Source organism: Acipenser ruthenus, chromosome 1, assembly GCF_902713425.1.
Source record: "Acipenser ruthenus chromosome 1, fAciRut3.2 maternal haplotype, whole genome shotgun sequence".
Lineage (NCBI taxonomy): Eukaryota > Metazoa > Chordata > Actinopteri > Acipenseriformes > Acipenseridae > Acipenser > Acipenser ruthenus.
Window position 1 is genome coordinate 109,679,395 of NC_081189.1, and position 15,694 is coordinate 109,695,088.

At 38.2% G+C, this 15,694-nt stretch overlaps 2 protein-coding genes across 3 annotated transcripts in view; one reads left to right on the forward strand and one right to left on the reverse strand.

The window, feature by feature from the left end:
- Window positions 1-11,785: 11,785 nt before the first annotated feature.
- Window positions 11,786-15,530, reverse strand: c1h4orf33 (chromosome 1 C4orf33 homolog). 2 transcript variants are annotated; one of them, XM_059033759.1, is made up of 6 exons: window positions 15,432-15,530; window positions 14,340-14,520; window positions 13,918-13,978; window positions 13,726-13,777; window positions 12,959-13,158; window positions 11,786-12,633 (listed from the first exon to the last, which is right to left on the reverse strand). In XM_059033759.1, exons 2-6 carry the CDS (start codon window positions 14,518-14,520, stop codon window positions 12,540-12,542), a joined length of 588 nt encoding a protein of 195 aa, XP_058889742.1. In that variant the 5' UTR covers window positions 15,432-15,530; the 3' UTR covers window positions 11,786-12,539. The 2 variants fall into 2 exon arrangements, with proteins under 2 accessions (XP_058889742.1, XP_033890936.1); XM_034035045.3 differs by having other exon boundaries at window positions 15,355-15,508.
- The window catches only part of sclt1 (sodium channel and clathrin linker 1), a 29,330-nt gene continuing 29,150 nt past the window's right edge, over window positions 15,515-15,694 (forward strand). Inside the window, exon 1 of the mRNA XM_034035043.3 lies at window positions 15,515-15,617. The gene's annotated coding sequence lies outside the window, so the exon portion shown is untranslated. The remainder of the gene's footprint in view (window positions 15,618-15,694) is intronic.

Here is a 15,694-nt window from a genome sequence, read left to right on the forward strand (position 1 = left end):
CTCTCTCTTCACACCTGCACCCCACCTGGTAGATATAAATATCATGTGAATTATATAATTTCACCAGAACCTCTTAATGGAATTACAGCCTTATTATATACAGCTACGTGTACATTATAATTTTTAATGCTACTCTGTAGAACCACCATTTCTTCACTGACAAGATTGTTACAATAAGGAATTCTCTTACCCTATCTAGTGAAGATTTAACTGATGTGGGCATCGAGACCATAGCAGCTCCACATAGACTTGCGCATTTTGCTACAACTGATATTACTGATGTCTTAGATCTTATCAATAAAGCTTGTTCCACCTCGTGTTCTCTTGATCCTTGGCTGACTAATATTGACCGTCACTGTGCAGATACACATGCTCCTGTGATTTGTAATGTTGTGAATCTCTCCCTAAAAACTGAAACTGTTCCATCTAGGTTAAAGTTGGCAATTGTAAAGCCAGTACTTAAAAAAATCTACATTGGATCCTGATGTCTTGTCTAATTATCGTCCAATTTCTAATTTACCTTTCCTTGCAAAAGCCTTGGAAAAGGTTGTTGTTGCTCAGTTGTCTGCATATCTCTCTGCTAATAATCTCTTTCAATCTGGCTTTCGGAAACTACATAGTACAGAGTCTGCACTCATAAACTTTGTTAATGACATCCTGCTGAATGCAGATGAGGGGCTGTTATCAGGGATTGTCTTTTTGGATATATCTGCTGCATCTGACACCATTGATCACACAATTCTTCTTGATCGTCTTGAGAAAACTATTGGCATTACTGGCACAGTACTCTCCTGGCTGCGGTCCTTCTTAACCTCCTCCCCACATCAGTGTGTGTACTTTGGAGGATCGAAATCGGCTAATTCTCTTGTTGTTTCTGGGGTTCCACAGGGCTCTGTTCTTGGTCCTTTACTTTTTAATTTGTATATGACTATAAACTTGCCTTTACAAAATAGGGGCTTGGATGTCAAAAAAAAATGTTTGCAGTTAAATGCAAATAAAACTGAATTTCTTTTAATTGGCTCTAAAACAGCATTAAATAAAATCCCACAACCAATGACCTTTGGCAGCCCCCCCCATTAGCTCTTTGCAAGCTGTGAAAAGTCTTGGAGTCTTATTTGATTCTACTCTTAGTTTTCAGCATCACATTTCAACTGTAGTGAAGTCTGCTTATTATTATGTGCAGAATATATCTCAAGTCCGTTTGTATCTTGCAGAATCTGACGTAGAAATTGTAATTCATGTGTTTGTTTCATCTCGTCTGGACTACTGTAACACCCTGTTGGCCGGTCTACCTTGTAAACTTATCAATCGCTTTCAGCAGGTTCAGAATACAGCTGCACAAATTCTGACAGGTACAAAAAGATTTGAACATATTACACCTGTTCTTGCCCTCTTGCATTGGCGTCCGGTGAAGTACAGAGTTATTTTTAAAATGTTATTAATGACATTTAAGGCTGTCTCTGGAAATGGCCTGCTTACATTAATAATATGCTTTTACCTTATGTCCCTTGACACCAGTTGAGATCTGCTGATGCTGGGCTTCTGGTTACTACAATGATAAAACGTAGCTCTTGTGGTGGAAGCGCCTTTAGTCATTATGCACCTGTATTATGGAACAATCTTCCAATTGAAATCCATAAAGCTGGCTCAATAAATGCAATCAAAGCTTGAGGCTAGGAGGCTGTGTGGTCCAGTGGTTAAAGTAAAGGGCTTATAACCACAAGGTCCCCGGTTCAAATCCCACCTCAGCCACTGACTCCTTGTGTGACCCTGAGCAAGTCACTTAACCTCCTTATGCTCCGTCTTTCAGGTGAGACGTAGTTGTAAGTGACTCTGCAGCTGATGCATAGTTTGCACACCCTAGTCTCTGTAAGTCGCCTTGGATAAAGGCGTCTGCTAAATAATGATGGCCTATTTTAGAATTTTGTTAATATGTATTTTATTTATTTGTTTATTTATTTTTTTATTTTTTTTCCCATTTGTTTTTGGATGTTTTTTGATATTTTATTGTATATTATATTATATTGTATAGTATATTTATTTGTCATGTGAAGCGCTTTGGGATGCCTTGGCATGAAAGGCGCTATACAAAATAAATTTGATTGATTGATTGATTGATTTAAATCATTTAATCTTCAAAACCAATGCTTAAAAATAGCAATAAGATATATTTTAGCAATATTTAAATAATTTGGGTTCCAAAACGTTATTGCTTTCTATAAAGTAGCTGTTGGTTGGTTTCATGCAACTGGATTTCATACATTCATTCTTCTCACCAAACCACAACAAAGATCCCTGTCATTCCAAACGTTTACTGGTTTCTTGAAACTGTCAGCCTATTGATCGAAGCACAGGGCTTAATTAATGATGCTGAATAAATAAGAGGCACATTAATGCTGCTGCTACTCCAGTTTAGAACACTTGGCAGCAGTAGCAAATAAAAAGGAAAATTTGATTTTCTACAGGATAATAATTATGAAAAGACATCTACTACATTTCATTTGTATGTTCTTTAAATATTTAGAAACAACTGGAAGAAGATCATAATTTAAAAAAAAAAGCTTAAATTTGGATTGCTGGAAAAATGACACATTGGGGGTTTAAATGAAAAATCATTTAACCTTTCTTTTCTGACTAATGGAGGCAGATTCAATATTTTATTAACTTTGGCAGGTGATTTATTACCACCGTTTCTACTCAGTAAGATTGCATTAAGCTGTTATCTTCAAACTTCTTTACTCTGTCTGCATGCATAATCGCTCTCCGGGAGTGAATGTAATAAAATAAGAAAGATTAACTGACCTGAACCTGCTTGGCTATAATTCATGAACAGGACTGAGGGGAAAAGTGCTAGGCGGTCTATATAAGCTACATCTAGGAAGCTCGGTCTCCTGCATGAGTCCATCACATTTGTAAAATACTTTAAACCCAGCCTCTAAACTACTTCCTTGACACAACAATGCTGCTGTCAAGCTGAGAGAATAATGTAGTCAATTAGTAAAACTGCACCTAAATGTATGCAAACCATCCGAGAATGATTGTAGCTAACAAAATAATCCCATAATTCTGACCTATTTTGTCCTTCCAAAATCTACATGGGTTTAAAATGTGCACTTTTGTTTAATGACAGGAAAGAAACCATTGCAGAACAGGGACAATTCCAACCAGGGCTGTGCAGAGGGGGGTTCCAATGGCCCAGGCCTGCCAGAGGCCTGTAAAGAACCAGTCTGTTTTTTTTCTTCTCACTATTCTCTTCTGTCGTGGTGCCCTGACAGTGCTTCAGAGAAGGATAAGAAGGCCCCTCTTTAAAAGTACTTAGTACTGTTTGTATTGTCAACCTCCAGGTGAAATGACTAAGGAAATCATTTTAAAAGATTGATTATGTGTGCGGTCATAATTTGTTTGTATGTGTCTGTGTGACTGATCTCAGGTAGGTCACCCCTCTTCACCTCTTAAAGTCGCTACAAGGGACAATCACATGTATTAATCAGCAGCTTCAGTAATGATGGACAGCCTAAACAAATGTCATTGCATACCATCCCATGCCCAGGGAATCCAATATGGGATTTATATGGGGGTTTTAATAAACATTATATAGGGAAATTGCAACTGAAATGACAACTGTGGCAGGGTGCCCCATCCCTGTGCTTATTTTATGTTTTACATGGTGTGTTATTGTTGGTGTGTATGTGTTGGTGCATGGGATATAAGGTAGCACGAGTGATTTACAATGTATCGTTGTATTTAGGCATGGGGATTGCACAATCACTTCATGCACAAATTAGTTCACGTGCCGGGGTTCAAGTGAATGATTAATTAGCAATCAAATCCCGACACAGCTGTGTATATATATATAGAGGCACGAATCACTCACTCAGGGCTGGGTGTTCGCAGTGGAGAACGGGAGAGAGAGAGAGAGAGAGAGAGAGAGAGAGAGAGAGAGAGAGAGAGAGAGAGAGAGAGAGAGAGAGAGAAATAATAATAGAAATAAAACAATTGTTACTCGTTTGGGGTTCGTCCACTGTTTGTTTGTCTGTTTATTTTGGCCAACGTGCCATTTTGTTTATACAGTGTTATGTGTTTTGTACAACTTTTTTATTTATGATTATTAAACCGCGCAACAGCGCATTCATTCACCAGTCCTGTCTCTGTCCTGCGTTTCTTAGCCTGATATCACCACACGAGCCAGCATTTTTACACAACTCTTTGCTTTTTGGTAAATATGTTTCTTGCTCTTGCTCTCTCTCTCTCTATATATATATATAGGAGTTAAAATTGCCAAAAAGAGTTGATTAAGAATCTGTATAAATAGCCATTTGAAAAGACATGATTTTAATTAATGCAAGAACAGCGAAAGATACGACCATGCCCCGCTTGAGTAATGAAGATCGTCTGGTTGCTATTGGCATGATTGAAGACGGCCTGTCTGTGAGAGAAGTTGTCCAGAGAATGAGATGTTCTGCTTCACCAATCAGCAGACTAGTCCAGAGAAATCAGGAACTGGCCCTGTGAGGGACAGGCCACGTCCTGGAAGGCAGAGGGTCACCACACAGGACCGTCACATCCGACTGTTCCACCTGCGTAATTGTTTTTAGACTGCAGTGGCTACAGCACGAGAAATTCCAGGAAAACATAACCCGTGCATCAGCAGAATGACTGTAGCTTGCCGTCTGTTGACAGTTGAGAGACAAAATCACCGTCTTCTGTGGGCCAGAGAACATCTGAGGTGGCGGCAGAGAGAGTGGTGGAGTGTTTTATTCACTGATGAATGCCGTTTTGCCCTTGACAGACCTGACGGAAGACAGGTGCGGCGTCGTGGTGAGCGTTATGCTGACTGTTGCGTTGTTCAAGCTAACCGGTGGGGCGGTGGAAGTGTGATGCTGTGGGGAGGAATCTCCTTTAACACAAGAACGCCTTTTGGTGCAGATTGAGGGCAACCTTACTGTTCAGCGATACATTGACAAAGTCCTTGAGGCAACAGTTTTTCTGTTCCTGCAAGCTAATCCGGAAGTGTCGATTTTCCAGCAGGACAATGCAAGACCACACAGTGCTAGGATTACAATTGCACGACTTCAAGAGAACAATGTCGAGGTCTTGCCGTGGCCAGCTTTTTCTCCTGACCTGAGTCCAATAGAACATCTGTGGGACCAAATCGCCAGTGCCATCCACAGGAGACAACCGCGACCAGCCAACCTTCGGCTGCTGGCTGCAGTTGCACAGGAAGAGTGGCGGAACATCCCACAGCAGTCTGTCCAGAGGCTGATGAGGTCTATGCGTCAACGCTGCCAGGATTGTGTTAATGCTCAGGGAGGTCTTGCCCGATACTAACTTTGTGATGTTTTCATTTTGACAGTGTGTCACGTTTCATACTGAAAACTTATCATGATTCTTTGATCTGTATTTTTGTTCACATTTTCTGTGATTTTTTTATATCTATGTTTAAAATATTTGATTAAATTAGACCTGAGTGTTGTTTGTTTTGTGCATCAGTATGTATGTGTGTGTATATATATATATTAGGGCTGTCACTTGATTAAAAAGGTTGATTGGTTAATGTATGGGCATTAGTTGATTAATCGGTAGATTAATCCGTGCACATTTTAATAAAGGTAATGATCTTATAGCAGCTGTCCTCCATAGTAATACAAAAAAATCAATAGAATAAAAAAAAGCCCAATAATAAGCATTATATTGTTATTTATATTCTTGTAAATGTAACACATTTTCCCAGAACAACCGTTCTTTCGGGCCACTGTCAGTCACATACCTGAAAACACAAAGACAGCTGAGCTGCGTTTCCAACATTGGCTGTTTAATCTACCATTACAGCCTGGTGCGTGACTTTAGGGCCAACAGTCCAGCCATACTCCTGGCCACAAATAATAATGCTGCCCAAACTCACAGTTACAATATGGAAAACTACAAAGCGATATGTAATTCAATATGTTACATAACATTATTCAGCAGCTTTCATTTCACTTTAATTCTCTAGGCTGAAGCAAAACTTTTGTCCACAGCTGTATTTGCTGGTGCTCTTTTGGTGACTTCTCTACAGCCACAGCTGCAGCAGAGTTTTCAGGTCCTGCATGCAATATGCAGGCAGATTTAAGGCTAACATTTGCCAGGGATTGCTAAATGCATCTTGATGACTTTGTAAAACCAGCCACATTAATGCACAGCTGCAGAGAACATTTAGGGGCCATCTTTAAGGCTTTAATCTATCTTTGTAATATAATACAAATTTTTATTGTTTTATAGAAGCACTGGTGTTGTTGAGCACTGGCATCTATTAAGAATTGCAAACAATAAAGCCTTGAAGCATTCTTCAAAGGGGAATGAGCATAATGAACATGTAGTGCCAATTTACAAGTTCATTTATTTTACTGATGATTTTGCAGGGCTTGATTGCAGGTTGATATAGAGTGATAGAGTGTTGTAATAAAAGGCCCCTTAATCAATACTGATTGTGCTTGTGTGCCAAAAACACTGGAGTCTCGATGTGGTGCTGTACCAGGCCAGCCGTGCTCAGCCCCTGCGTGGTTTGGGTGTGGGTACCATGTGTGAGGTATGACACATGGTGACGCAGCACTCACTCCACCTCCTTCAAAACAATCAGTCACTATTTAAAAGTCTTACTGACTACTCTAGCAATAAAAATGTAATTAAAAAAGTCCTTTTCAACCAGTTCTGAAAGCTTGTTGAATCTGTCTGAAAATAACTAACAGTTATGGTCTGAAGGTCCTTTTCTATATTAAGCCCTATGAAGTTTAGTTTGGTTATTATTCTAATTGTATTACTAAGTGTATTTTTAGTACTGCTACACTGAAATATGAAAGATTTGTTTTTCAGTGAACACATTGATGGTCCTGTTTGTTTACATTCTCCACGTTTTTTGGGGGTTTTTTTTACCTGTAGGGTCACATGCTTTTTCCTTTCTAAAAGATCTTCCTCTGCCCTGCTACTGTTGCAGCAGTGCTTTAATAAGAGGTTATAAATGACAGCTTCAAACTGTGTTATACAGAAAAACAGATTTTGTTATTCTGACCGGATTTAAATACCTATAGAGGTGGTATTTTCAACATGGGTTAATAAGGTACTGATAACAACCTTTTTAAATATGTGGAATTAAAAAAAAAAAATGTGTACAAAATGTGACAGTACACACAATAAAATACATTTGGTTTGGCCCTGCTTGAAGGTACAGCACAGCAGACAGTCATTTACTGTATACGTCTACAGCACAGCAGACAGTCATTTACTGTATACGTCTACAGCACAGAAGACAGTCATTTACTGTATACGTCTACACCACAGCAGAAAGTCATTTACTGTATATGTCTACAGCACAGCAGACAGTCATTTACTGTATATGTCTACAGCACAGCAGACAGTCATTTACTGTATACGTCTACAGCACAGCAGACAGTCATTTACTGTATACGTCTACAGCACAGCAGACAGTCATTTACTGTATACTTCTACAGCACAGCAGAGTAATTTACTGTATATGTCTACAGCACAGCAGACAGTCATTTACTGTATATGTCTACAGCACAGCAGACAGTCATTTACTGTATACGTCTACAGCACAGCAGACAGTCATTTACTGTATATGTCTACAGCACAGCAGACAGTCATTTACTGTATACGTCTACATACACTAGGAATAATTCTGGATTGTATCAGTTAAAGATTTGTATTCAGGTTTAATTATTATGTTTAATTCATTTAAACAATGGTACTATATCATTTCAACTGCAATCTTATATACTGTATTAATGTCTTCCAAAATCAATGCCTTTGTAACAAAAGTAAAAGGTCAAATGCACTTGATGCAAAATTTGCAATGGTTGAAATTTTAAAATAATACATGAGTTTCTGAAAATGGAGGGGGGGCTAAAAAAAAGGGGGTGACTACAACAGACTAGGGGTAATCCAGGGATAGCCCTGATTTAGGGCAGTATCGACTCCCCAGCAGTAGATGACCATGCCACTAATGGGGCAGTGCACAACCCTGCTGCAGAGAACATAGGGACCCATATTGTCTTGGTACTTCCAGTTAGTTTGATTTCATGTACTGCATTTGTATTATAATCATGCTTGGATAATAACAAAGAAAAACCCCATGACACAAAGGAAGGTCAGGTGAGTTTAGATCACATTACTCTTCAACAGTTAAAGCCATGCTTGATCTTTTCTGTGATCTGATTATATTCACTGTTACGAGTAATCAGGGAAAATGGTGAAATTATTCAAATTCGATTCCTGCCCAGACAGTAGGTCTGTGGAAGTTATAATGAGGAGTAGAAATAATGTCCTCAGGTCCTAATCAGTGTCTGGTTTTTTAAAAGTAAAGAGCCAATTACAGCCATGACTCAGCTGGGAATCCTGTTTAATGTGTAATGGCTCTTGCTTGTACATTGCAAAATCAATTTAATGTGCCTTGTTACCACAAGGTTCTTGCCACCAAGGGAACAGGTTAAACGTAAAGGTCTCCATTGTAAGAATAATTAGAAAAGTGATAAAAAAAAAAACTATGCCTGCAGTTGCGCTACCACCTGCCAGGATGTGGTGCTGGTAACCTGCACAGTGTTTACAGGCACTAGGTGCAGTGCAGGAGATGCATTTGCGCAGATGTATTAAACTATAACACAAGCAGTAATTAATTCTTCAACTGCTGTGAAACTTTCTGATGTCTTGAGCTCATTACCACTCTCTGAGTTCTCATCAGTAGATGAGCTGGTTAATACCTACAGCACCACCTTGACTGGTATCTTAGATACTGTAGCGCCAATCAATGATTCAACTCGTAAGATGAAATATGAGGGTCGTAAACTAGAACGGAGATGGCGGGAATCTAAACTGCACGTTCATTACATCGCATCGAAAGGCCACCTGGTTAAATATAGGAAGGCTCTGGCGTTGGCTAGATCATCATATTATTCTAATGTAATTGAAACAAATAAAAATAATCCTAGATTTCTTTTTGCTACCCTAGATAAATTAATTAATCCTTCCCCTAATAGTCCTAACGTTGACATTGGCTCCTCTCACAGCTGCAATGACTTCTTACATTTCTTTAAAAATAAAATACTAGACATCAGGAATGAGATTCCACAGACACCTTCTATTAAGGAGGACTCCAGCACAATTTTACCAACTACACCTATTAAGGCTACTATGGGAGCTTTTTCTTTGATTACCTTACAGGAACTGACAGAGCTAATTCAACATATGAGAGCTACTACACGCTCTCTTCATCCTATTCCTACAAAACTATTGAAAGATGTTCTTGGTGTTATTAAAATGGTTCACTTTCCTCCGGTATAGTTTCCTCAGCACTTTGGACCCTAAAGTCCTTAATAACTGTAGGCCAATCTCCAACCTACCATTCTTAGATAAAGTTCTAGAGAGAGTTGTTGCAATTTAATTACAAAAATTGCTAACTCTTAATGGTATATTCGAGAAGTTTCAGTCTGGTTTTCGTGCTGCACATAGCACCGAGACGGCCCTTGTCAGAGAATGATCTGCTGATAAGCTCTGACTCTGGCTTTCCATCAGTATTAATTCTTCTTGATCTAAGTGCTGCCTTTGATACTGTAGACCATTCCATCCTACTGAATCATCTTGAAAGCACAGTAGGACTGTCTGGCCTTGTCCTATCCTGGTTCATATCTTATCTTTCTGATAGGTTTCAGTTTGTCTCTATTGCAGAGGTAAAATCGGCATGATTGGAAGTTGTCTGGTGTTCCACAGGGCTCCATTCTAGGTCTCTTGTTGTTTTCATTACATATGCTACCGTTAGGTGACATTATCCGCAGACACGGAGTGAACTTCCATTGCTATGCTGATGATACTCAGCTACATTTGTCCCTAAAGCCAGTACTTTTTTCTGCCTGGGTATTATTAGCTACTTGCCTTACAGACACCAAGCACTGGATGTCACTGAATTTTCTAATGTTGAATTCAGTTAAAACAGAGGTTATGTTAGTGGGCTCACAGAACCAACTAAAAGGAAATGTGGGATTACATGAGCTTGACCCTTGCAGACTCTCATCCAAATTTAAACTAGAAATTAAGAGTTTGGGGGTCATCTTTGATCCTGATCTATCATTTGAGACTCATATTAGGGAAGTTACTAACATATCTTTTTACCATTTGAGAAATATAGCCACACTTAGACCAATTATTTCCATATCTGATGCTGAGAGACTAATGCATGCCTTTGTTTCATCTAGAATTGATTATTGTAATGCACTTTTTTCTGGTGCCCCAAAACATGTGGTATCCCTCTTGCAGCTTGTTCAGAATACCGCTGCTAGAATTCTGACTAAAACCAGGAAAAGTGAACATATTACCCGTTTTAGCCTCTTTACACTGGCTCTCTGTGCAGTATAGAATTGATTTTAAGATGTTGCTGTTAACTTACAAGGCCCTGAATGGATTAGCATCACGTTATTTGCAGGAGTTACTGACCACATATCTTCCAAACCGCATTCTGAGATCACAGGATGCGGGGCTGCTGGTTATTCCTAGTCAACAAAAGCAACACGGGAGGTAGGGCTTTTTCTTGTAGAGATCCAAAATTATGGAATGCTCTGCCTTCATTTGTCAGGGAAGCAGTGACCGCTACAGTTTTCAAGTCAAGACTAAAAACACACTTTTATAAATTGGCTTTCTTATCTTAGTGGGTTTTAATGTAACTTTAAAATTGTTGCTTTTGTATTATTATATGTATACCGTTATTTAAGTGGTCTGACTGTGGCAGTTATATGTGTGAAATGCTATACAAATGTATTGTGGTTTGTTCTTTTTTTCTGCTATGTACTGTACAGTGCTTTGCAATGCTTTTTTTCTAAAAAGCACTATATAAATGAAATATATATATATACACACAAGATATAGCTTTCAATTGCCCTCAGCAGAACCGTGTTCACCATGATGGAATTATTTGTTATTTGTTATGGTAACGTTTAATCAAACTTAAGTAAGAAGTTCTACTTAGCCTAACCTAGATGACAAACAGGTTTCATCACAACAGGAAGTGCAGATTCCAAGATATAGCTAAAAAGTGTAAGTGTGAACAGGCAGCTCCACTATATCCTTGTCATCAGTTATTGTGTTTTTTAAGCTACTTAAAAAAAAATGACATTAATTTTACCTGTCGAGCATACGTTAGAGCAACCACAGATTTTCATTGTTTTTGTTTTGATATCTGGTACCACACTAGGATAAATAAATCTTTGTTTGCCTTGCTTTCATCAGACAGACAGGGAGATTCTCCCCACCACTTCAACGCCTACTTTCCTGTCATGACCAGCCGGATACATGCTTTGACTCCAAAGACAATGCTGACATGAATTGACATAAGAAATGATACAGTAAAAGAACACCTGAAAGCAATGTATGTAAAACACGGATTTCTTAAACTGATCAAAATTAAAGTACATGTTTGCTGCAACACAAAAACTACACAAAAGATATCTTCATAACAAATGGAGGTGCATTAGCTATAACCACACGTTATGTTCTTATACCGTTGTGAGTAACAAACTACGCAAGAAGGTATATCTTTATCTTTTTTTCTAAAACAGTCTTATTCAGCTGATCTAAACAGTGGTGGGTCTAAAATACCAGTAATTACCTTGTGTGAAGGGTTTGAAAATCAAAGCAGAGCGTGTGCATGTCTTTAGTGCACTTGGGTTTGTAAAATAAGCTAACATGCCAGAAAGGGTTTTTATCCAATACTGTTTGATCAATTGTACAAATAGCTTTATCAAAAATGTAAAATTAACCATCTTTATTAACATAAACATTTGGCCACAGTGCTGGCCTTCAAATAACATCTACAACCTCTTTCTGTAGTTTTCACAGATCTTGAGCAGCACTGAAACCAGACCCTCTGCGTTTTTTTTTTAATTAAATACAATGATCCAACCAGCATTTAACAAGCACTCAATCGCAGACTATAAGATAGACGTAGTATTCCTTGTTATTTCTTGGAATTCAGATTCCTGATACAACCAATTACCTTTGAAACACAACAGACATCGCCTCTTCACTGTTACTTAAGTTAAGCTTTATTTCAGTTTCTCATTTCTTGGTCACAAGGTGGCGCCAGAGAATCATTCAGAAATAAACTCTCCTTTCTGCTGATTTGGTCTGTCTGAATCATGCATTATTTTTATGATTGGTGTTCTTATTATTTCTAATCCCTTCAACACTGTGTGTGTGATATGATTATTATCGATGCTTTTACTCAATGGGACACATTTTCCCCAGTTTTGGTCAGATACTGTACTTCCTGTTTCCTCTAAAATGCCAAATGCTGTGGTTGCTATAGTCAGACTAAAATATATTCTGACTGGCATTCTCTATGGCAGGTCGCCTCCCATGTCACTTTGTTCAAACAGGGATAGTGGAAGAGGATAGGCAAAGTACAGCAAATGTATTTATTGTTATTATATGTTTGCTGGAAAAGAATACTTTGACTATCCTGATTAATAAATTGAATGAATTATCATCATTTTGGCTAATCATCAGCATTCCTTCCAGAGTTCTGATTCAGGCTGCATCCAGTTCGGTCCCATAATGTCTTTGATACTGAAATCTTGGAAGTATTCCAGGCGATGGCTTAGGAGAAAGACACAAAAGAATGTTATTAGAGCAACAGTGTGCATACATCTAAAACTAGACACTTATTTACACATCTTGAATCAACTTTTACGTGTGACAAAGGGTGCACCTATCATGCAGACAACATGGAAAGAGTTCAGAGTTAAAATCAATAAAATAATTACAAAAATACTTTGATGGAAAATAATGGGATCTATTTAAAACATGTATAATTTGTGTTGTGTGGATAGTGACTAACTGTAGTAAGAAAACAACAAATCATCTACTTATAAAATAACACAGTAGTATTGATGTATTATATGTATTCTGATATAATACTCACAAGTCTGGCCCTTGCCTCTCTTTGATCTCTTCTCTCAGTATTGGGTACAGGGCTTCATAAGTCCTTCCATTGCCAGATCCATGAATTGCATATGAATTCATTTTATCCACGCCGGGGGGAAAATAGCTCCAGGGAAGGAGTGCTTTCCCTTTCCATTTGTCCCCATAAATGGAAGCTTCATATGCTAAGTTTAGCCCTTGCTTAAACAGGAAGGTAAGAGTTACTTATAAGCAACATAAGGGGACACCTCTTGATGCACTGCATGCTTATGAATCATCATCTAGTTCACCAGTTGTAATTATAACAGTGATCTAAGAAAAAAGGTATGCCAGTCATATACAGCTCCTGCCAAAGATATAAATAACACATTACAGGTGGCAGTACCATGTGAAGAGTTGACCAAGTAGGTCACCAGCATCCACAGCACATACAATCATATCTCTCATGAGAGATGCCATGCATAGATTCATCAAAATCTGATACAGTGGATCACAAGATAAGCCTTCAACTGCCTTTAGCAGAACAATGAAAATGAGGTCACCATGATGGCATTCATTTAATCAAACTTGGGTGAGCAGTTCTACTAATCTAGACAATGATACCAGGCTTCATCAACACTGGAAGAGCGATCCCAAGCAGCTAAAAGTGTATGTGTGAACAAGCAGTTCCACCAGTTCTCTTTCATGTTATTGTATCTTTTACAGTTCAATTACTGTTACGTGATTTCTAATTAACGCTGTTTATGTTAAATAAACAAATAAACTTACTTTCCATGCATTCCTTTTTCCAGAGAGTAATAACAATAAATGCTGCCCATGACTGTAAAACACAACACAATAATTCAAACTATTTTTTTCTGAACAGAATTTGTTAATCTTGAATTTAAATAAAATGAAAGAAAAGGCAAATTCAGCAACATAACCATATTGGAAAGGATAGTACAATGTTGAAAAACTTACGGACAGACTTCAACCTCCAAGTATTGTTCTGTGGTACTATTTAAGAAGAAAGCTTCAACAACTGAAATGTACGTAAAAAAAAATACGTAAATGTAATGTACATCTTGAAAGAAAATCCCAACAACATTAAAAAGCTGATACTTCAAAACTAAAATCTTTCAAACAAATCTAAGCATAATGCTATCCCAAAGGGATATTTTTTGTTATGCACAACTATTTTGTTAACTTGTTGGAGTTTATAGCTCAATCGCGGGGGCATAATGTAATGGGAATTGCATCTCTTATCAAACGGATATCTGCGTGTGAAAAGGCACCTGGCCTATATCACTGAATGGAGAGGAAAACACACTGCAGCAGTTTAACAAGCATCCACTAATGTTCAGTCCTTTTCAGGAGAAGCTCGCTGTTGTGTAAATAAGTACCTTCATAATCCCAGAGGCCAGGAAAAGGCTCTCCTGGGGCACCTGCTGGTGCTGGAGGATCATTAAAAAATGGAGCTTGAACTTCCATTGCCAACCCTCCATCTCCCGCTGTCAGCTTCAGGGTCACTGGGTCATGGTGTACTGCCAAACTATCCCATGTGTGTGTAATGGCAAAATCCATCTGAATAAAGGAAATAGCAAATGCACTGAAATGACACTGCTGTTTCTTTATAAAGTACCCTGGAGAATGTTAGGTCAAAAAAAAAGAACACCACAAATTGAGATATGGGCAGCAGTGTGGAGTAGTGGTTAGGGCTCTGACCTGAGGGTCATGGGTTCAATCCCAGGTGGGGGACACTGCTGCTGTACCCTTGCGCAAGGTACTTTACCTAGATTGCTCCAGTAAAAACTCAACTGTATAAATGGTTAATTGTATGTAAAAAAATAATGTGATATCTTGTAACAATTGTAAGTCGCCCTGGATATGGGCGTCTGCTAAGAAATAAATAATAATAATAATAATAATAATAATAATAATAATAATAATACGGTTTGGTATTCATGTTACAGATAGAAGGTGTGGCCACTTTATTGTGAACTTTTAGGAAATTGTAACGGTGTGCCTGCACGTATTCACATGTCCAGACATAGAGGGTGCAAAAGCATACTAGTTATTCACATTCTATAACATAAATGTCACAGGTATTTGGAAAAAAAGTTCTGGCAGCCTGACTTGAAACCTTGCAATGATATTTGTCACAGGAGGTGCTGACACAGTGTCGTCGCTATGCATTGTGGTACTTTTAAAAGTTTTATCTGAATGCGCTGGAATGTGAATAGAAGAAAAACTAATTATCTTTATTTGTTCTGTTTTTCTGCTTATACATCTAGCCGAATCTTAATTGCAAAGTAAGTCTGCCAATGTTTCAAAACGTAGAAACTATTCTGATTTGTGTTAAATTAAGTTTATTCCGATGACAAAATAAAAATGGTTATAAATGAATTAAACACTTACTATAACAGCAACTATACGTCCAGATGTTCCCAGATAAAACGTTAAACTTTACCCTGGCAAAACCCAATAAAACTCACATGATCAGCGGAGTAATAATTTAGTGCACCGGGTGGTAACTCAAAATTCTTATCGCGGAAACAGAACCTTACAAAGCAGGCACCACGAAATGTTCCTGTCAGGACACTGCACTCTGATTGGTTATCATATTATTGTTAATAAAACAATGAATAATCCTCTCCCACCACCGAAACCCCAAACCTAAGGTCAGTATTCTGTACTGCAGCCATTACACATCTAAAGTAGCATATGTTTGGCAGGGAATAGTTTTTGTTATTTTACA

Coding starts and splice junctions, on each gene's coding strand:
- c1h4orf33 (XM_059033759.1), bottom strand. CDS start 14,520: ATGGATTTTGCCATTACACACACATGGGATAGTTTGGCAGTACACCAT. Junction 13,979..14,339: donor TGGCCTCTGGGATTATGAAG/GTACTTATTTAC, acceptor CGTACATTTCAG/TTGTTGAAGCTTTCTTCTTA. Junction 12,634..12,958: donor GAGAGGCAAGGGCCAGACTT/GTGAGTATTATA, acceptor CTTTCTCCTAAG/CCATCGCCTGGAATACTTCC.